At 39.5% G+C, this 21717-nt stretch overlaps 1 protein-coding gene across 2 annotated transcripts in view; it reads right to left on the reverse strand.

Annotated features, from left to right (window-relative positions):
• LOC140748671 (uncharacterized) overlaps nt 1–21717 on the reverse strand; it is a 59571-nt gene that overhangs the window by 7334 nt on the left and 30520 nt on the right. For both annotated transcript variants that reach the window (XM_073081516.1, XM_073081515.1), the window contains exons 2-6: nt 11043–11108; nt 3913–4080; nt 3199–3271; nt 2547–2612; nt 1560–1721 (exon numbers count right to left, since the gene is read on the reverse strand). In XM_073081516.1, coding sequence (XP_072937617.1) covers nt 1560–1721; nt 2547–2612; nt 3199–3271; nt 3913–4080; nt 11043–11108 — 535 coding nt within the window. The remainder of the gene's footprint in view (nt 1–1559; nt 1722–2546; nt 2613–3198; nt 3272–3912; nt 4081–11042; nt 11109–21717) is intronic.

Below are 21717 nucleotides of genomic sequence, written 5' to 3' on the forward strand. Positions count from 1 at the left end.
ACCGCGCTGGCCAAGTGCGTATTGGTAGACTTCACATACCTTTGAGATTTTTTTTTTATAAATCTCTCAGGTATGCAGGTTTCCTCACGATGTTTTCCTTCACCGTTTAAGCAAGTGATTATTAATTTTAATACGCACATAATTTTTGAAAATCAGAGGTGAAAATCGGACCCCTCGATCGAGAGGCCGCGTTTCTTAAACACTAGACTATCGGAAAGCTTTATCTATTTATACTTTTAAATATACTAAAATATTTGTCCTGACTAACTGAGCGCTATGACATGGGGCTTATCAAGAGGGGTGCAATAAAGTTCCTCCTCTGGTGTTGCAAATGTGGTGCAAATGACGGTAACTGCTTTCCATCAGATAGCCCGTATGCTTTATCATTAGGTATACTTTAAAAAAAACTGACTAATTTATCATCACAAAAATACTGAATATAGAAGCGTGAAATTCGAACAAACGTAGGCACTCAATAAGGAAGGATTTTTTTGATATTCCACCCCTAAGGGGACTAGATAGGGATTGAAATTTTGTTTTAAAATCCGACAATTTTCAAGGAAGCTCTATGAAACTTAGTATTTGGCTTGCTTATCAGAAAAAATAAAACACCCCTTTCACAGTATTTGGAAATTCAACCCTTAGGGGTTTAAAATTTGGTATTATATTCGTACAAAATCGCTGGAAAAAAACATTAACTGGAAGTTTTAATCTGTATTTTTACTGCCCCTGTATACATACTAAAGTAAAACATTTTTTTTTCAATCTATTATACTAAGAGACTCGTGTAGAATCATCATTGTAATATTAAAACACATAAAATTAGATCAAATGAGAATACATCATCATATAGGGCGCATGCACACATTCCATAAAATATGTCACGGATACTTTGTCATAATTCAAATAACATTGGTTTTAAAAAATCAAAAATATAATAGGTATTCTTTAAAGTTTTTTAAACTTTTAATTAATAAATAATGAATCTATATTTTATTTGTATATGAAAGATATAAATTTGTCAATTTCTTGTAGGCAAATATTGTCAAATGCAAATCTTTGGTTGGCGAAACATTGGATAGATTCATACTTATAATTGACTAATGTTTTTTGACTTATGACAAAAAATATATAAAATGACTGTTCATTTTCCACCAAAAAAATATGAACACATAAATATATTATTTTTATTCACATATGAAATATTTATAAGTAACAGTTAATTATTATATAATTTAAGCACATTTTCACATATGATAACATAACAACATTTATATTATAAAGAAATACAGTTCTTGAACTACTACTCGACCAAGCCAGTCTTTAAAGTAGTTAAGTCAACAGTCGTTAGAGTATAAATTATTGGACAGAAATTTATTAAAATTTACATTGCATAGGTATAAATCAACATTTCATATTAAGTTATTATTATTTTGCCAGCAGTACGCACAGAGCTTGCGACGTCACGTTTGACATTCCTCTACTTACTTGGCTTGGTTGAGTAGTAGTTAGAATCAGAGCCCCTCAGGGGTCGACCTTTAAATTTTTGCCGCACTCACCTGTTCGTGCCTGGCGGTGTGTGCGGTGTGTGTGGTGTGTGTGGTGTGTGCGTTGTGCGTGTGCGCGGGCAGCGCGGCGGGCGCGGTGCGGTAGTACTGGTCGGGCTCGCGCTCCGGGGACGACTCGCACGATCGCTGCCGGCGGTACTGGCCGTAGCTCTCCTGTCGACAATATCCAATATTTTTAGGTTGTTATATATTGGCGTTAAACAACAATCCTTATCGAGAAGACATCCGATTCTGCACCGCCGTCGTGCCGTGGGAACGCTGACTCGACCTCTACTTACGTTGCCACTTAAGAAGTAGTTCTGAACGTGGCTCTCTGGGGGCTAACATTCGCTTTTAATTTAATACATATAATGGTAATTCGGTCTTTCAGTATCCTAGTTGCTCCATCCTAACACAAAAATATAACTGGGTTCAAATCTAATCTAGTTTTTTTTCAAAGCAGATTATTTATAGGACTCTTTTTGTTCGTCAATATAATATCTACCGCCACTTCAAAAGGTGTTCCGTCATGGAGAAGAAGCGACAAAAGAAACTCCATACCATACACACACACCGTTTAAAAATATAGACGTTATTTACAATGAAAAACTGAATTGGAAATAGAATATGTGGGTTACTTCAGACCACACCGGGTAAAACCGGAACCCTATTTCTAAGCCTCCGCTACCTGTCGGTCTGTCACAGAGCGCTATCTCCTGAACTGTAATAGATAGACTTTTGATTTTTTTAAAAAGTATTTATAACGACCGCCGCTATAACGATAAATATTAAAAATAAAAATTGCTTGATCAAATTTTCAAAATTCTTAACTTCTATGTCTGCTATGATAGCAAATACTAAAAACAAAAATAAATTTCGTGGTTCCCTCAGCGTGCGAGTTCGAATCACACTTGACCGATTTAGTTGTAAGTATATTGTATCTGGATTTACCAGGTTTATTCGAACAGGGGTACCCAGTGTTAATCGGAATAATGATACCTGCTGCGGGTAGCCCTCGTCGTCGGAGTCCGGTATGTGGGCACCACGACGCATGGCCTCCTGCACCTGGAAACACAGACTAAACTGTTTATAATAAGCAAAATTGCACAAATACCACACTGAGAAAAGGCAGGCCGGTCAGAGGACCACGGTTGCGTTTCTTTGGAGATCCTAGAGTCATCTGGCCAATGCCGAGAACCGCCACCGAGGCCACCGAGGGGGTTTAGTGTGGTAAGAATCTCACATACTGTGCTGGGAATCTCTGGGTACCATTTAAAGGTTTCCCCCTCTATACAAAAAAAACAGGTGGTGAAACAAAGGGTTCGACTTGGGCGGCACCACTGCCACACCTATTTCTACCTAATAACAGCAGTGTCTGTGTTCTGGTTTGAAGGGTGTGGTAAGGTAGACATACTTTTTCGAGGCGTTCCAGCTTAGTCCTCAGAGGTAGCGGCGCATCTGTGGCCGACCTCCGGTAGGAATATCTAATTCTATCTGAAGTTTATTACAGATGTCGATGGGCGGCAGTAGCCACTTACCATCAGGTGGACTGCACGTTTGTCTGCTACTCTTATATTATAAAAAAAACGTAATCCTCCCGCTCGCTCCCGCGGCACGGGATACCTTTTGAAGGTTTATGGCAGAAACTCACCTCTTCTGGGTGCACGGCTACATTGTCCAACTTCTCGAGATTCGGTAGATTCCGCAACACCGTCATTCTATATCTGGAATGGAAATTCACATTCAATTATAATCTATAAGCCGCAGTCAACTGTCTTAATGCCGTGAAATAATATTAGACACATTAAACATAATGTCTGAATGAAATTCAGCCATTTAATTAATTAGCTAGGCAAACTATTTGAGCCGATAATGTTGGTCGAGGTTTATATGGAAAAATAGTGCAGAAGGAAAAAAAATACATCCTAAATATTACTTTAAAACCATCCAAAACTTTATAGATATTAAGTAGATTTATAGATTTATAGTCTTCACTCACTCGGGGTGATGCGTGCAGGGAGAGATCTCCGCGAGGTCACTCATAGACAAACTTGGAGAAGAACCGCTTTATGGATCTGTGTTTACTCACTCGGGGTGGTGCGTGCAGGGGTTCTCGTCGAGTCAGAGGCTGGTGAGGTCGGGCAGGCGGCGCAGGTGGCGGATCTCCGCGAGGTCGCTCATAGAGAAACTTGGAGAAGATGGGCTTTATGGATCTGTGTTTACTCAATCGGGGTGGTGAGTACAGGGGTTCTCGTCGAGCCAGAGGCTGGTGAGGTCGGGCAGGCGGCGCAGGTGGCGGATCTCCGCGAGGTCGCTCATAGAGAAACTTGGAGAAGAACCGCTTTATGGATCTGTGTTTACTCACTCGGGGTGGTGCGTGCAGGGGTTCTCGTCGAGCCAGAGGCTGGTGAGGTCTGGCAGGCGGCGCAGGTGGCGGATCTCCGCGAGGTCGCGGATCTCGTTCTTGCGCACGTACAGCTCCCGCAGCCGCCGGCAGCCCGCGAAGTCGCCGAGCGTTCGGATTTTGTTTATACTGGAACGATATGAGCGACTGGTGAATTTTAAGTGAAGCGTAGTTTAATTGACAGGTTATCAAGAGATGACACCACAATTTGTGGTTTGGAGTAGCTCCTGCTCCACATTTTAAATCATTATTATTATATTTTAATAGATGTCAATTAAGTAGTTGTTTTTCGCTGCTTCTTCTGCAAAATGAAATACGTTCATAATTCAAAAATAATTCTGTAAAACTTTCGAGTAAAATACTTAAATTGATTTCGTAGATTAGTGTGTATGTCAAGTTATAGCAACATAGCATAAAAAATAATTGTTCGCGTGTCCAAATCGCCTGCTTCCTACAAACAGGATATTACTAAAGGTTTTTAGGGTTCCGTAACCAAAGAGTAAAATCCGTAAAAAAATCAAGTGTCTATCTATTGTGATTCAGGAGATAAACGGACAGAGTCAGAGAGTGGAGGTTTAATAATAGGGTTCCTTTATTACCGTTTGGGTCCTCAATAATCAATACTCAATACTTTATTGCAATCATGGTTTTACAATTGTTCTATAAAAATCATTTACAATTCTAGAAACACCTGAACCCACAATGGGTCCTCCTCCTCCTCGCGTCGATGTCCTTAATGCTGAGGGTGACTCGTGACCCCCTCCACGAATCACCTTATCCCGGACTATATTGCGCCAACAGTGCTGGTTCTCAGCAACGTGGATGGCTTCATGCATCTTGCAGTCAAGAGTGGTACGGATTTGATCCGACCAGCGCATCGGACTACGTCCGCACGGTCTCTTTCCCTGGACTTAGCCGGTTCTATTATAACCGGATTATTATCTTTCTATATATTATCTATGTATCTATCTATTATTATCCGGATTATAACTATGTTCTCGTAATTGTCGCTACTTTTCCGGGTAATATGGCCGAAGTACTCAAGGAGTCGCTGAATGCAGATGAACCCTTTGGGTATGGAACCCTAAAAATGAACCTTTACACGTTGCTACCCGACCAGATTGCACGCATTCGACAAGTGCGTAACGGTCAAACGCCGATTGGGCAACGGCCGGTCAAGTCGTGTTGGGCAAGATGGCCGCCGCGCTCTGATTGGCCGCGTCCTTGCCGGCGCGCAATAGGAAGTTACTCGATAATTGTTATCCTCGCAATGTTTTAATTTACTGTTTTAAGGATGGCTGGAGTTTCTTGCGTTGTTGACGTCTTACGCTGTTTGTCCACCAACAAAAGATACCGAGCCGATATCGATAATTAATGACGGCGCCGAAGTAGCGTACATACATTTACTATAACAGCTTGTCCACCGCACGTCCGTCACCCTAATACCGTCATTCCGGCCGCCGATATTCCGAGTAGATCGGCGTGACCGCTAGAACGGCACCGAGTTTTTGACGGGCCGATGTGCCGGCAATGTAAAACACATTGGAACTTGTCCACAGCCGTCACACGAGTGACAGCTGGAACAAAATAAACCGCGGATATCGGTCGCAGTGGACAAACTATCGTCGTCACGACATAATTAAAATCGGCCCGAAATAATCTCGTTCTCGGTATCGGCTCGGTGACAGTGCAGTGGACAAACAGCCTTAGAGAACGTACTCTTACTACGGGACCCGTTATACACATTTTTTTTATTTGCCAAGATTTACTAAGCTTGATGTTAAAAGTTATTTTATAAAATCAATTATTAATACGTTTTATGCTTAGCCTAGAACTGAAAACTTTACCTTTCATTTTCTTTCAACCTAGTAACTCATAGTTCGAGACACTCGCCTCGATTTCCCGAAATTATATGCATATGAGAAATTAATTATCACTTTCTTTAAGGAGAAAGAAAACATCATTAGAAAACTTGTATGCCTGAAAGTTCTATCAAAATGTTCTCAAAGTGGCCCCTTGATATAGTGTTAATAACAATTAGTATTGGTTTGAAACGAGACATATAAGGCGTCCCAACTTAGTTCTTAGGGGTATCAACTTATCTGTGATTAAGTTTAATAACTTTTGATATTGGTGTATTAAATATAGTGATGTAAGGCGAACTTCTTCTGTACACTTCTTTGTCGATCAGAAAAGAAAAATCCATATTTATAACACACGACTTTAATAATACTGCAAGATTTTCTAAATTTCTCGTAAACTTCCACAAATAGGGTATCAGAGTACGCGGCGACGGCGACCACAGGCTGACATTGGATGCAGCACCCCTTTCACCGCTCTCACCGTTTACGAGCGACCCTTCTGACCGCACGACACGACTACGACCACGACCACCATTCGACGTTTTGTACAAAACGCGACAGAGTAGTCCTATTTCTCTTTTCGTCCACAGGTTGGGTATAAACCCAATAGGATTAATTTTACCGAACTCGATAAAAATTCAACTACGATAAACTAAATTCGTGTCATACATGTAAGTAACATAGTTTTATTCTTTACCAATTTACCAACCTTTACAATTTATAAAGAAAGTTGAGTAAGTAACTGATTTTGATTTCAAACGAATCCTTTTCTTTTAAAGCCCGTGTGTTTTATTCTATAACAAAGAAGAAACAAGTAATCTCTATCAAACTTTAAATACCAAAAACAAACCGATTTGACGAGGCTTAAAAAAGACAAATAATGAAAAAAAAATACTATTAACACTGAAACAAGTCAAATAATAATACCTTTTAAGACAATTTTTACGTTCACTTGACTTGACTTTAACCAAACCTTCGAAAAAGCTTTGTAAATTGATAAAATTTTATTTACGTACCTTATTTATAGTCACAGTCAAGTCGTTTAGCGCGTCGTGTCGTGACATATATAAAAGCCACCACACTGACCTAACCGAACCTAACCTTAGAAAAAGCGTGAAAAACTGATAAAAACTTGCACACATTTCAATTTATTTTCTCCTCAGAAATACAACAACATCAAGTCGTTTCGCGTGTCGTGTCGTGACATATAAAGGCCTACCAAGCGTGACATCCGACTATAATGGACGCCGACGACACCACGATAATGGATGATGGATATTACTTTAACTGTTCGACGCTGTTTGCTAAATGATGCTACAGTTTGCGGTTGAAAAGAAACTTAATGCAATGATTTATTATGAGTTATTAGAGTTAATTTAGAAGACTCTCTCTTTTAATAAACTTAAAAATAGAAAATATGTGAGTAAAACGTTCCTGCAACGTACGTGCACTTTTTAGGGTTCTGTACCCGAAGGGTTCTAAGGGTACCAACGCATTCTGACCTACTTTGGCGACGTAGCACGAAGACAGCAAGACAACCTTGAAAAGCTGGTGGTGGTGGGCAAGATGGAAGAAGACCTAGAGGCCGATCACCTAGCCGATGTTCGGACTCCATAAAAGAAATTATGAGACTTCCAGTCACAACTGCTCTCAGACACGCAGAAGACAGGGTAGCATGGAAGCAGCTCGTCAGATCATCCACGGAGGCTTAACAGAACGAGCACGACCTTCAGAAATGAAGAAACGACGAAGAAGAAGAAGAGACCCGAAGGGTAAAAACGGAACCCTACTACTAAGACTCCGCTGTCTGTCCGTGTGGCTGTCTGTCACAGGACTTTATCTCTTGAATCATAATAGATAGAGACTTGAATTTTTTAGAGAATAACTAGCTGACCCGGCAAACGTTGTGTTGCCGTATAAATAAAAAAAAATGTTAAGGGGTACTTACAACACTCAGGGGTATGAAAAATAGATAGTAGCCGATTCTCCGACCAGTAGGTATATGCATATAAAATTTGGTGAAAATCGATAAAGCCGTTTCGGAGGAGTATGGTAAGTACCTAACATTGTGACACGAGAATTTTATATATAAGTATATAAAATGAATGTTTATCTGCATGATTTTATAGAATCAGAAACTATGCACTTGATCACGTGATGATCTTTAGCAAATTTGTTGTGCATGAGCCCACGAAGCTTTCCGAGTTGGTACGACCAATTTTCGACAGATAGCACCACTGTCATTCCAATGAAGGTACAAATTTTCAGTTATATGAATGTCAAGTTGTTATTATTTAAACGCGGGCGAAGCCGCGGGCTCTACTAGTTTTATTATATGCCTACATAACATCTTTATTCTACACGCTAATATTTTAATGAAATGAAACGAAATGAAATGAAATATATTTATTTTGTATAGGCCAACGAGGGCACTTACAAATAGTCAGTTACAATATTTTCTTAAGCTACTACCGGATCGGAACGCGACCTCTACCGAGAAGATCCGGTGAGAAACTCAGTGGGTTTGTCTTTTTTAATTTTAAAAAATATTATAAAAATTAAGAATTTCAAAAAAATAAACAGAGTAATTTTTTTTTGAAATCCCATTATTTTTACATATAATGAACAAAGCATTAGCTCCAGTATCTTGCTTTACATTTATCTAAAAAAAGAAGTTTGTTCAGCAAGGTACGCTATCTTTGACATTTTCTTAATTAACTAATAATTTTGTTATTGATCAGTCCCAAGCTGTTTTATCATTAATATAATCAGAAATTTTATAATAAGCTTTACGACTAAGTTTGCTTTTGATAATGACTTTAAATTAATTAATTGACAAATTTCTGATTTTGATAGGAAGTTTATTATAAAAACGTATACATTGACCCATAAAAGAATTACTTATTTTGTGGAGACGAGTAACATGTGTAGAAAGGTTATGTTTGTTCCTTGTATTTAATGATTAATAAATTGGTCCATGCCTTTAATTCCAATCCGCTTACCGCCCAGACAAGTGTCAGTTCGACCGACCTGTACGCTCAGTTCCCGTAGGACGAACCTGCACGTAATCCAATAAAAAGGTTATCCCGGTCCTAACGGCCGATGTAGACAGGTCACGAACCCGAATCACGTGTCTACCTCTATGCAATGTTTCTCAAAGTCGCGTCTAACTTAGAATAGAATATTTGTACAAAAATTAGGTACAATTTTTGGTATTAAGTAGGTTAATAGGTAGGTACAATGTCCTCTTATTTTTTGCCTGTAAGGCGTGCAAATTACAATCAAATTTCATTCCAATCAATTAAGTGCAGTGTTTTTCAAAGTCGTGACTACTTGAAGGTGGCAGATCCCTTTGTGATTCGACTCCGGCGACATCACCGCCACACCTATTCTATCTCATAACAACAGTGTTAAACGCTCCTGTGTTCTGGTTTGAAGGGTGTGGTAAGGCAGACATAGGTACTTTTCCGAGGCGTTCCAGCTTTACTCAGGGGTAGCGGCGCATTTTTGGCCGACGCTAGGAAACTCTTATCTGAGGTTGATTACAGACGTTCATAGGCGGCAGTAGCTACCATCAGGTAGAATGCTCGTCTCCTACTCCTATATTATAAAAAATACATAGTATTGTCTATACTGTGCCACTTTTAAGCCTAATCATCTACACAGATTATGTAATGTCGCAGTGCAGTGCTCGCAACATGCTCGCAACATGCTGGGACCACATACTCTATTACAGGTCGCAACATGGTCTATTACAGGTGTGGTTGTGGTGCCGCCGGAGTCGAACCATAGAGTTCTACCAACTTCAATCTTATTAAAATAATATATAAGATCTTATCGTAAACAAACTAAATAACTTGATAATAATTCATAAAGTAGTGTTAGCCATCAATAGCAGTGTTAGCCTAGTGGTTAAGAAACTCGACCTCTGGATCGAAGGGTCCGAGGTTCAAATCCCAGGCACGCACCTCTGATTTTCAAAAATTATGTGCGTATTAGAAATTAATTATCACTTGCTTAAACGGTGAAAGAAAACATCGTGAGGAAACCGGCATACCTGAGAGATAAATAAAAAAAAATCTCAAATAGTATGTGAAGTTTACCAATACGCACTTAGCCAGCGCGGTGGACTACGGCCTAATCCTTCTCATTCTGAGAGGAGACCCGTGCCCAGCAGTGGGACAGTAATGGGTTGATGATGATGATGATGATGAATTCATAAAGGTAGGTGAGTGGTTAAGAAACTCGGCCTCTTGATCGAGGGGTCCGAGGTTTAAATACCAGGCACGGACCTCTGATTTTTCAAAGTTATGTGCGTATTATAAATTAATTATCACTTGCTTAAACGGTGAAGGAAAACATCGTGAGAAATCTTTAAAAAAAAAGTTTTCCAAGGTATGTGAAGTCTATCAATACGCACTTGTCCAGCGCGGTAGACTATGGCCTAATCCTTCTCATTCTGAAACCTGTGCCTAGCTTGCTTAACAATATTAAGTTGATGATTTATGTACTAGGGTTGCAGGAATCAAAGTAGGTATTCATTAAAGGCAGAAGCTTGCAAGAGCTATACCGTAAAATAAAAGGTGTTAAGCGAAATTCAATTTCTGGCAGTCTAGACTAGACACAGCCCTCCTAATAGTCTTAAGGGCGTAGACCTTTGGCTTGTCGGAGGTATAGAATACAACATATACTCGACATAGGTATCTAGTAAGGGTAACAGATGGAGCAATTCAATGTAAGTTGATACACATGTTCTTCATTATTTACATATTTGATATTGGTGGTTCGACTCCAGCTGCACCACCGTCACACTCATGTCTGCCTATTAACAGTGGTGTTAAGCGCTATGTTGTGGTTGAAGGGTGTAAGGAAGACAAACTTTTCCGAGGCATTCCAGCTTAGTCAACAGGGGGTAACGGCGCATCTATGGCCGACCGCAAGTAGAAATCTAATCATATTAGGAGTTGTTAATAGATGTACATGGGCAACAGTAGCCACTTACCGTCAGGTGGACTGCATGTTCGTTCTGTACTCCTATATATAAGAAAATATCCTATATATTAAACGTATATTAGAAAAAGAAAATAACTACCTGATCCTTTTCAAAAAATCATCCTGAGAATACATGCATCTGACTTCAGAGAATATTTCATATATATTTAAGTATATCAGATGTTCATACGATAGTGGGTTAACTTCACCATTTCCAAAAATATAAAAGCAGTTTACCTAAAGGCAAGCACTTCCACGTTGGGCATCCGCCGCAGCAGACTGACATCCACCAGCTCCGCGCCCCTGCAACAAAAAAGATCAAAATCAAAACATTATCCCAAATTAATAGTTAAAATATTTTCAAAATCAAGCTGTTTTCGAATTTTCTGTTTTTGAAATTCGTACCACGCTAAAAATGTGTTACATCGACGCGCAAAATATTTTTCTTCGCTAAAATTTTTTTTTACATCAGCGCGCAAAACTTCATCACTCCTAAAAAAATATGTGTTACATCGGCGTGCAACTTCGTCCCACACAGAAATCGCATTCATAGCTGTTTTCCCACCAAAAAGAAAGAATGCATCGATATATAAACATAGTTCGAAAGTAGGTTATTTTCAGCATTATGTTCGCCTTAGGGATAACCTTAATTCTAGCTTTATCCAGGGATTAACCACATTCCTGGGGTCAGCGCATTAGCGTCGGCCCACTTTGTTAATACGATAATAAACAGGCTTCAATGAACTATAGTAGTAATTGTCAGTCGAAGCAAAATTACATAGAATCTACTAAAACGTTAGGTATGTAGGGACAGAAACCTTTGTGGTTCGACACCTATTTCTGCCTATTAACAGTAGTGTTAAGCGCTGCTGTGTTCTGGTTTGAAGGGTGTGGTAAGAGAGACATACTTTTCCAAGACATTCCAGCTAAGTCCTCAGGGGTAGCGTCGCATATGTCGCCAACCTCAGGTAGGAATCTAATCCTATCTGCGGTTGATTACAGGTGTCCATGGGCGGCAGTAGCCACTTACTATCAGGTGGACTGCATGCTCGTCTGCTACTCCTATATTATAAAAAGCCACTTGAATGACAAAACAAAACGTTACGCTAGCTGACATAACGGCAGCGCACGCGCATATGTTTGGTATTCGTGGTGCGCGCGCGCCGGCCTTGACTGCGCCACTCTCGTGCGTGCTTACAATGATCTTTATTGTCGTAGGATAAATGTGATTGGTATGCGATTAAAATTATTACACTTTTCAGATCGTATACAATAAATGTTAGTTTTGGAATCAATGCAAGTTAATGACCAGGTACGAGTCGTACATACGCACACAAACACCTTGCAAAGTGGCGATAGATAAACGCCGCTTTTAAAAAACGTAGATAGGCTGTATTTCCGGGACCAGAATAGGGCTACGGTATCCTCTGCCTGTCATAAGAGGCGACTAAAAGGGGGCTTCCAAGATTGCGGGTGATAGGAGTGGGAACTCCAAATGCCCGACTAGCGATCCCGGGAAGAATGATGGTATGTGTGGCCGCGTAGCGTCGTACACTCAACATGGAGAGGAGACCTCAACGCAACGCCTAGGACGGTCACCGGGGGGGGTTTTAGTGCGGTACAAGTCCCACATAACCCGTCGTCGCTCTCACGGCATTGAATACCTTTTGAATCTTTCCCCATCGTCACCAAAAAGTCTTACACGTTTGTAAACGAAATATGGGTTTATTGTCCCGAACTGTATTTTTCTTATCATTCATTTAGACGTGCTACTCTACTTGCACCTTGCACTTGTACTTGCAGGACTGCCACCAAAAAGCGCCGATTGTTTTGTTAATAACGTATCTACGTCTACTAGTGGTATATTAATGTCCTACGTCCATATCATGTTACAAAATAACACTATTACAACTGAGGTGATAACGCACTATATGTGATCAGTGTGCTGCCTGCGCGCGCATTGCATATCAATTGCGCGGTGGCCGGTTGTCGCGTGCGCATTGGCATTATGTTCTAACCGTATGTGAAGGGTTGATAGATTAGTTTTTTTTTATCTTATGGAAACAAAATAAAACTGATTTATTAACCTTTATTGTAATTACAAGGGGAAAACCTTCAAGACATAATTCTCGCCAAACTGGTATTCCGCTCTGAAGTTCTTCCGAGCAGGTGTATACAATTTGCTATGGCGACGCGATTCATTTCTATATTCAGAGCGGACTAGCATTTTGGCGCGGACTCTACCCAAGTACATTATTACATCTGAGGTGATAACGCACACTATGTGATCCGTGTGCTGCCTGCGCGCATTGCATATCAATTGCGCGGTGGCCGGTTGTCGCGTGCGCATTGGCATTATGTTCTAACCGTATGTGAAGGGTTGCTAGATTTGTTGTTTTTTTATGGTAATAAAATACAAGTAACATTTTAACGTTTAAGGGAAACCTTCAAAAGGTAGTTGTGTAGTGGTAGTTGTATTGACATTCAAAAAGTACTCTGTAAAGAACCTATTTTTAATAAAGAAACTTGATTTGATTTGTATAGTCCGCGCCAAACTGCTAGTTCACTCTGAAGTTGTTCCGAGCAGGTGTATACAATTTGCTATGGCGACGCGATTCATATTCAGAGCGGACTAGCAGTTTTACGCGGACCATACCCGTTCCCGTGGGAGCGACACGGTAAGCCCTTTTGAGATTCTTACCGGACTAAATAGAACGGGTTTGACCTGAAGCCGATCACAGATGCGTCGCCACGCTTAAAGACTAAACGATCGCCTTTTTTATATATATTCCTAACGATAAGGCAGGCGGCCTACCTGGTGGAAAGCAGTCAACTTCGGCTACGGACATTTGCAACACCAGAGAAGTCACCATGCATCCGGCTTTGCAGGAGAGCTCTTTTTGCAACCTTGCTGAAGAGCCCCATGTCGTAGCGTTCAGGAAATTGCTCACCTGAGCGGAGCCCGACGGGGCAACGCGCTAAGAGGACTCCGGTTGCGTTCCTTTGGAGATCCCGGAGCCCTCTACGCACCGCCGAGGACGGCCACCGGGAGCTTTTAGTGCGGTGAGTATCCCACAACCAAAAAAGGTGTGGCGGTGGTGCCGCTTGCGTCGAACCACAGAGGGTTGTACCACCATCAAGCCTTCCACTTCCATGTCGATCTTTGATTACTTAAGATAGAAAAGCAAAACTAACGATAGATAGATTATTAACAACGGGCGTTATTGCCAGCCCTAGCGCCTGTCGTGATCGACGCAAGTATCGAGTACAGCTCAGTAATTACGGCGATAATCGATCCCCAACACGTATGATACCATCATACATTAATGTTCATGGAATCGATATGGTCATTACATTTGGTTATATTTTGCAACAAATAAATACTGTTGTTTTTAGAATTCCGTACCCAAAGGGAATAATAAGCTAAGTGCAAGTCGAACTCGCACATGGAGGGTTCCGTATCACCAACATTTTCATTTTATTTTAGTATTTGTTATTATTATATATAGAGTATACGATTTTTACGACTGAAGTAAATGCATGCATTGCAAAATTTCAACTGTCTGCCTATTACTTACGGTTCAAAAGATAAAGCAAAAAACTTCGAAAAATAACGTTTTCTTGTTTTGCGACCCCCATTTATTTTCAACTTTTTTTATTTTTAGTATTCGTTGTTAGAGCGGCCACCATTATCTCTGTAAATATACTCTGTAAAAAATTCAAGTGTCTATTACGGTTCAGGAGATAGAGCCAGGGGGCCTACCACCCCATCGTACTATATTTTAAAAACCATCATAGTTCAGGAAAGTTTTGTTTCAATATTGCATCGACATTATTTTGTTTCGTACCACGACCTCCTTAAAACAGGTCGTAGTACAAAATTTCAATGTATGATTAAAATAATATTGTTTTAAGAGATGGTAGTATACCCCCTGTCACAGGCGGACAGACAGCGGAGGCTTAGTAATAGGGTTCCGTTTTTCCAAAGGGTAACCCTACGGAACCCTAAAAATAAAGGGAGTTCCCCATATAAGAAACCGGTATTTTCGTCATAACACTTAAAGAGGCCACCATGTGTCACTACACTGCCGCCTATTTATATTACAAAGCGAACAATAATAACTTTTGTGTGTCATATGCTATTTTAAAGCGTTGAACATAGGTGACACACTTGAAAAAATATCATAGATTTTGTTACATTTTACACGCTTTGTTTATACTACTTTTATAACTACTAACTACTCAACTTTGCTAAAGATCATCACTTGATTAAATGCATAGTTTACGATTCAATTCTTACTAATATCGATTAAAATAATCGATGTTTTGGGTCCAAAAGATCGATTCCCCGATTAATTGATCTTAGATCGGATAAGGATGTTAATGGATGGACTATTTTAAAGCAATTTCCACCTCATTAGAAAGGGTTGGATAATTTGAAAAATCGCATTTTCCTTACGTGACGATCTTTCCATTCAACTCTTACCGGAAGCTGCTGTGTGTTCGTATCCACGACTATGTTATTGTGTATATGTGTGTAATAGACACCTTAATCAGCCATGGCCCAAAGCGAAAGAAAGAGTGGTAACTTACCATACACATTATGCTAATACAGTGAAGGATACGAAGCAGAAAACGAAAGTTCTATAACGATGACCGATGACCGTTCTATGAAATGAAATGAAATGAAATATATTTATTTTGTATAGGCCAACGGCGGCACTTACAAATTGTCAGTTACAATATTTTCTTAAACTACTACCGGATCGGAACGCGACCTCTACTGAGAAGATCCGGTAAGAAACTCAGTGGGTTTGTCTTTTTTAATTTTAAAAATAATTATTCTCTTCTTCATTTTTTTTAAATGCCATTATAATTACATATAATTAATAAAGCATTAGCTCCAGTATCTTGCTTTACATTTATCTAAAAAAAGAAGTTTGTTCAGCAAGATACGCTACACTTTGACATTTTCTTAATTAACTAATAATTTTGTTATTGATCAGTCCCAAGCTGTTTTATAATTAATATAATCAGAAATTTTATAATAAGCTTTACGACTAAGTTTGCTTTTGATAATAACTTTAAATTTATTAATTGACAAATTTCTGATTTTGATGGGCAGTTTATTATAAAAACGTATACATTGACCCACAAAAGAATTACTTATTTTGGGAAGACGAGTAACATGTGTAGAAAGGTTATGTTTGTCCCTTGTATTTACATTATGCGTGTCACACCGTTTTACAAATTTATCAATATTTTTCCTTACATAAATTAGGTTTCGGTCACCAGTCACCGTGTGACCTCTTTCGTGTAATAGATTTTTAGAAAGAGTGATGGCATAATGGTTTCTGTCTTGGAGCCGTGGTGTCCGAAGTTTAAATTCCAGGCACGCACTTCTGATTGTTCCAAGTTTGACGATTGACTTGCGTACTTAATTATCACTCACTATAACGGTGAAGGAAAGAATCGTAAACTTACACGCCGGAGAGCTATTTAATTTTTTTAATTTTTGAAGGTGGTAGAAACCTTTGTGGTTTGACTCCGGCGGCACCACCGCCACACCTATTTCTACCTAATAACAACAGTGTTAGGCGCTGCTGTGTTCCGGTTTGAAGGGTGTGGTAAGGGAGATAGACTTTTCCAAGGCGTTCCAGCTTAGTCCTCAGGGGTAGCGGCGCATCTGTGGCCGACCTCAGGTAGGAATATCTAATCCTATCTGGGGTTGATTACAGATGTCCATGGGCGGCAGTAGCCACTTACCATCAGGTGGACTGCATGCAACAATAGGCAGAAATGGGTACTTCTAACACCTTCAAAGCACCGCTTCGCTGTGGTGGCTGTCGCTACTACTAATCATGATAAGACTATTGTTCAAGGGGTCAATGACCCTGTCGATAAGGTGTGACGGCCAGCGCTGGGCCGCGGCCAGTAATCAGTGATGTGGGTCAGTCGGTGTTGGCACGACCACTGGCACGCAATGCTTATGATTAGATTAAAACGATTAGAAGGGAGTGGTTTGTTTCCTTATGAAAGTTATTTTCGGGGATTTTCAATGATAAAAAAAACGCTTTCTACAGACCCACAGGATTCCTTGTTTCGAGGGTGCTATGGACACACAGGGACAAATACACAAACACCTAGACCTAGAGACAGAAACCTAAATTCATCATTTACGTATCTCTCTGGCCGGGGATCGAACTCGGGACCCTCGCGTCAGACCGGTATAGTGACCGCTCCGGCACGCGGGTCGTTAACCTTTAACTAGTGACGTGTAGTCTCCCAGGCGTCGCGCGTTTTGCAAATTCCTGGAATTGACTACTTCCCCCCGCTCAACGCATCTCTGCGTCTCAGTAGCTTTTGTTTTAGTGCTAAAACCACCGCGGAAGAATGTAGTTGTGTCATCGGTTGTTTAACACGTAAGTAATATTAATTTGAAAATTGGGTGTAGCCTGTGAGGCTACATGTCCCTAGTTGTCATACACTATTTTTTTCGAACTACTTTTTCAGTTTTAGTGGAAAATGGTAGAAAACGCGAGGAAATGTCAACTCCAACCCCCGAGTTCGTTAAAAAGAAAAATATTACGAGTAGACAGTCCATCTTTTGAGGAGGAATTCAATACCCTTATGCTGGCTTCCGACCAATCTGACAATGAAGGTGATATTGACGAGTTCTTGGTTTCCGATCGTGAACTTTTACTGCTTCGTGAAAGTGACCAAGATAAACATCTAGAGGTGAATATTTTAGAAGAGGATAGACACAGTGTGGTGATCCAGATCGAGAAGATGGCCAATGGTATAGTATTCTACCGTGTTGTTGACTTGAGCGGCATGAATGCTTATATACTTTATGATATGCATCAGTCCAAGATTAGCGACAGAGGAGATTTCATAAAGTTATTAGCCCGGTCGCTAGTCTTACCCCATATGCAAAGACGTGTTGTGTGCAATCAATTACCAAGGGAGTTATGACTAGTGATAGAGCGAATTCTGGGTGAGGATATGGTTGAAGAAGATGTCCAAACTCCTGAACCTGGCCAAGGCAAGCGAAGGGCATACAGTATTTGTCCAGCTAAACTACCCAGAATGACAGCGTACACGTGTGTCGGATGTTATAATCCCGTATGTTTGCAATGTTCTCGCCCCTTGTGCAAAAATTGTCAATGATTTATGCCAAATTGAGTAGATGTCAGAATTTATATTTTTGGTTTTCAGATGTAGCTTTTATGTTTTATTGTTTTTTTATTGATTAGATTTTAAGTAAAAGGTGTTAAATTTTTCATATTATTTATGGAAGGTGTATTAAAATGCCAACAAAAGGATCTCATGCCAATTAAGGCTGAAAGATACCAGTAATTGTGATTTGTAGTTTATTTTTATTAATGATAACAAAAACTGATTGAATTCGTTTACATTTGTTTTATTATATTCCAATTATTAAATAACAACCCAATTTTAAATCATCCAAATGCATTGTTATTTTTAATTAAACTTTGAAAGTAGTAGCCTGTGAGACGTCATGTCCCTTATAGTGTTATAAATTTGTCACGTCACTAGTTAAAGGTTAATAAAACATATAATTCTAACTAATATTATAAATACGAATTTGTTTATTTCTATATCTAATCTTGTATACATGTTGTCAGGAGTTTAGAAAAGGACATAGGGTACCTTTATTCCGAAAAGGGCTTAAGGGCATGTATGGCCAATACCGAAAAGACGACTGATCCTTAAAATCGAACTTATTACGTCACTTATAACGTCACAATATCAAAAATCCCTATCACTCAACACCCTTCAAACAACAACACTCGTCGCTTTTACGTGTGACGGCGGTGCCACGCAACGGGACCATTATATTAAAATCTATTATACTAGTACAAAGCAGTAATCCAATATATTACCACCAACCCCTCGCCCTGAGGGTGTGTCAGTCGGTACCGTCGCCGACACACACCTAAATGCGATGCAACGGTGCAACAAACTTTACACAAACTGTTCTTAAGTAATTGAACCTGAGTTGTTATTTTTAGGGTTCCGTACACAAATGGTAAAACGAAACCCTATTATTAAGCATCCGCTGTCTGTCCATTTCTTTCTTGTACCGAAATAGATAGACACTTGATATTTTTGAAGAGTAAGTGTAATTGTAACAAATACATAGGTCCACCTTGCGGGCCAACTTTTAACTCTCAGGTGTGTAGGTTTCCTCACGATGTTTCTTTTTAATATAGGAGTATCAGACGAGCATGCAGTCCACCTGATGGTGAGTGACTATTGCCGCCCATGGACATCTGTATACAACACCAGATAGGATTAGACATTCCTACCTGAGCTCGGCCACAAATGCGCCGCTGACCTCTGAAAACCTCTGAAAACTAAGCTGTAACGCCTCGAAACTACTCTCAAGTCTCCCTTACCACACCCTTCAAACCGGAAAAGAGCAGTGCTTAATACTACTTTTGTTAGGTAGAAATAGGTGGTGCGGTGGTGCCGCCAGTGTCGAACCACACAGGGTTCTTACATAAAGGGTTCACTACCTTCAAGTGTTTTCTTTCACCTTTAAAGCAATTGATCATTAATTTATAATACGAGTATAACTTTAAAAAAATGTCTGGGATACGAACCTTAGACCCCCTCGACCCCCAATTTCCAACACTGCTCTTCTTTTTGGTAAATCAAAACTCTAGCACCCGGAGTTCTATCAAAATCTACAAAAAAAAGTGTTATACCCCCTTATTTCCCATACACCCATTTCACCTACTATCAAAGCACCTTACAAAATATACAGTGAATACATTTCCAATCAGCGACTCACGATACGTCGTATCGCCGTTTCCCAAGCCGCTTCCGTAGCCTTTCGCCACGACCGCACGTACCGCGTGCCGTGTCGTGTCGTAATACGCGAGCAATGGACGATATAGGGTATTTGACTATAATGAAAATATCGATCGGACAGTTCTTATCTTAAAAGTAAATATGTTAATAAGGTAATTATTTTGCTTTTTTATAATATAGGAGTAGCAGGCGAGCATGTAGTCCACCTGATGGTAACCGTACTGCCTTTGGACATCTGTAATCAACCCCAGATAGGATTAGATATTCCTACCTGAGTTCGGCCACAAATGCGCCGGTACCTCTGAGGGCTACGCTGGAATGCCTCGAAAAGTATGCTTTCCTTATCACACCCTTCAAACCAGAACACAGCAGCGCTTAACACTACTGTTATTATGCAGAAATAGGTGCGGCGGTGGTGCCGCCGGAGACGAATCACAAAGGGATATACACCTAAGACCAATATCTAAAGGGTATGTCACTATAATGAAAATATCGATCGACCAGTTGTTATCTTTAAAGTAAATATTTTAAAACGCCAATTAAGCCCAAAACAGACAGACAGCGGAGGCTTAGTAATTTTTACCCTTTGGGTACGAAAACCTGAAAAAAAAATCAACGCCTTGCACTCCGGGAGTGCCGGCAGAAGTGAAAACCTAATAATAATAATATATAATAAATAAATAATAAAACTGACATCCATTGACATATTTTTTTCTATGTTGACACCGGATAAAATCTTTTGCACTTTTGCAGTTTGCTTTGACGTCTTACGAATTTTCAATCAGGCAACGTGGTCTGACGCAAGTTTATCATTTTTACCCATCACAAAAGGTGCACAACGCCTCTAATGAAGTTTTTACTTCAAAACATAGATCAGTAAAGATTACTCACTCCTAACAAGAAAATGTAACGAGTTTTGACAATTGAAATTGTCACTGTCATCTATTTACGTGTTTGAAAAAAATTCAAAAAATGTAGTTTTTAGATCATTTAAGAATGAAACGATATTTCTCCGCACTTTTTCTTTGATTTCGTGTCTTAACTGCGCATGTCGGCATTGTTCCGCGTAAATTACACCATGACAGCCATTAAATGGATGACAGAAATGTCAGCCGTTTAAGCCATTTAATGGCTTCCTTCAATTACAAGGTGGTGAGATATCTATACTTATCTATCCTTCAAAAAGACTGCACATTTATTTGCTCCTACAATTACACAAAGAGCGAAGGGCGAGTCGTCGTAGTAAATAACAGTAATTCCACACCAAAAAGTCATGACTAGTCGCTTTTGTCGCAATATTGTGTAATACATTTATTGTAATGCAATAATTTTAATTGCTGTCTTTTGTGTTCGCTACTAGCTGAGGTCAACGTACTTAGCGAAACAGTATCAGTATAATAATAATAAACATAGAGTTAGAGACGTTAGAACTTAAGGGAATTCCTTAATTACGTGACGTTTAGGTGATTTGGGGATTTTCGAACTCCGCTTCTCCCTTGGTAAGATTTCTTTAGATTTGTCTAGACCCTTTCTTCTCCCCTAACCTCAACTGTAGCAATTACTTTATGTCGTTCGCATAGGTTAAATTGAAAGGTTGCAGAACCCTCAAATCAAATCTCTTTATATGTGAATATAAGCCTTATAGGTATTAAAATGGTTACATAAAGTGCGCTATATTCGACCCTTTCAGGTATACAAATATCATAATTTACAAGTCTTATTACAAATCATTAAAGAAGAAAAAAAAATGTCATAATTTACATTTATAAGTATTCATTGTATTCATTAAATTATTAATTGTATATTCATTTAAACATTCATACAATTATTATCAAATACCATACAAATCATATATCGGCGTCCGTAAGAAATTCGTGAATTGTATTAAATTCATATAATTACAACTTAAAATGTGTCAAAATTAAATGACAATTTGCAGATTTTAATCAAATTTGTCATTTAAGAATTCATTTATGTGATAGTAACATTTGCCCCTGCGGTAGTTCTCCGAGCGGGACTGCATGCTCGTATACTATTTCTATAAAAAATAATAACAGCGAAAAATTATTTG

Source organism: Epargyreus clarus, unplaced genomic scaffold, assembly GCF_041222505.1.
Source record: "Epargyreus clarus isolate Ecla_fem2 unplaced genomic scaffold, WU_Ecla_fem_2.2 ptg000016l, whole genome shotgun sequence".
Lineage (NCBI taxonomy): Eukaryota > Metazoa > Arthropoda > Insecta > Lepidoptera > Hesperiidae > Epargyreus > Epargyreus clarus.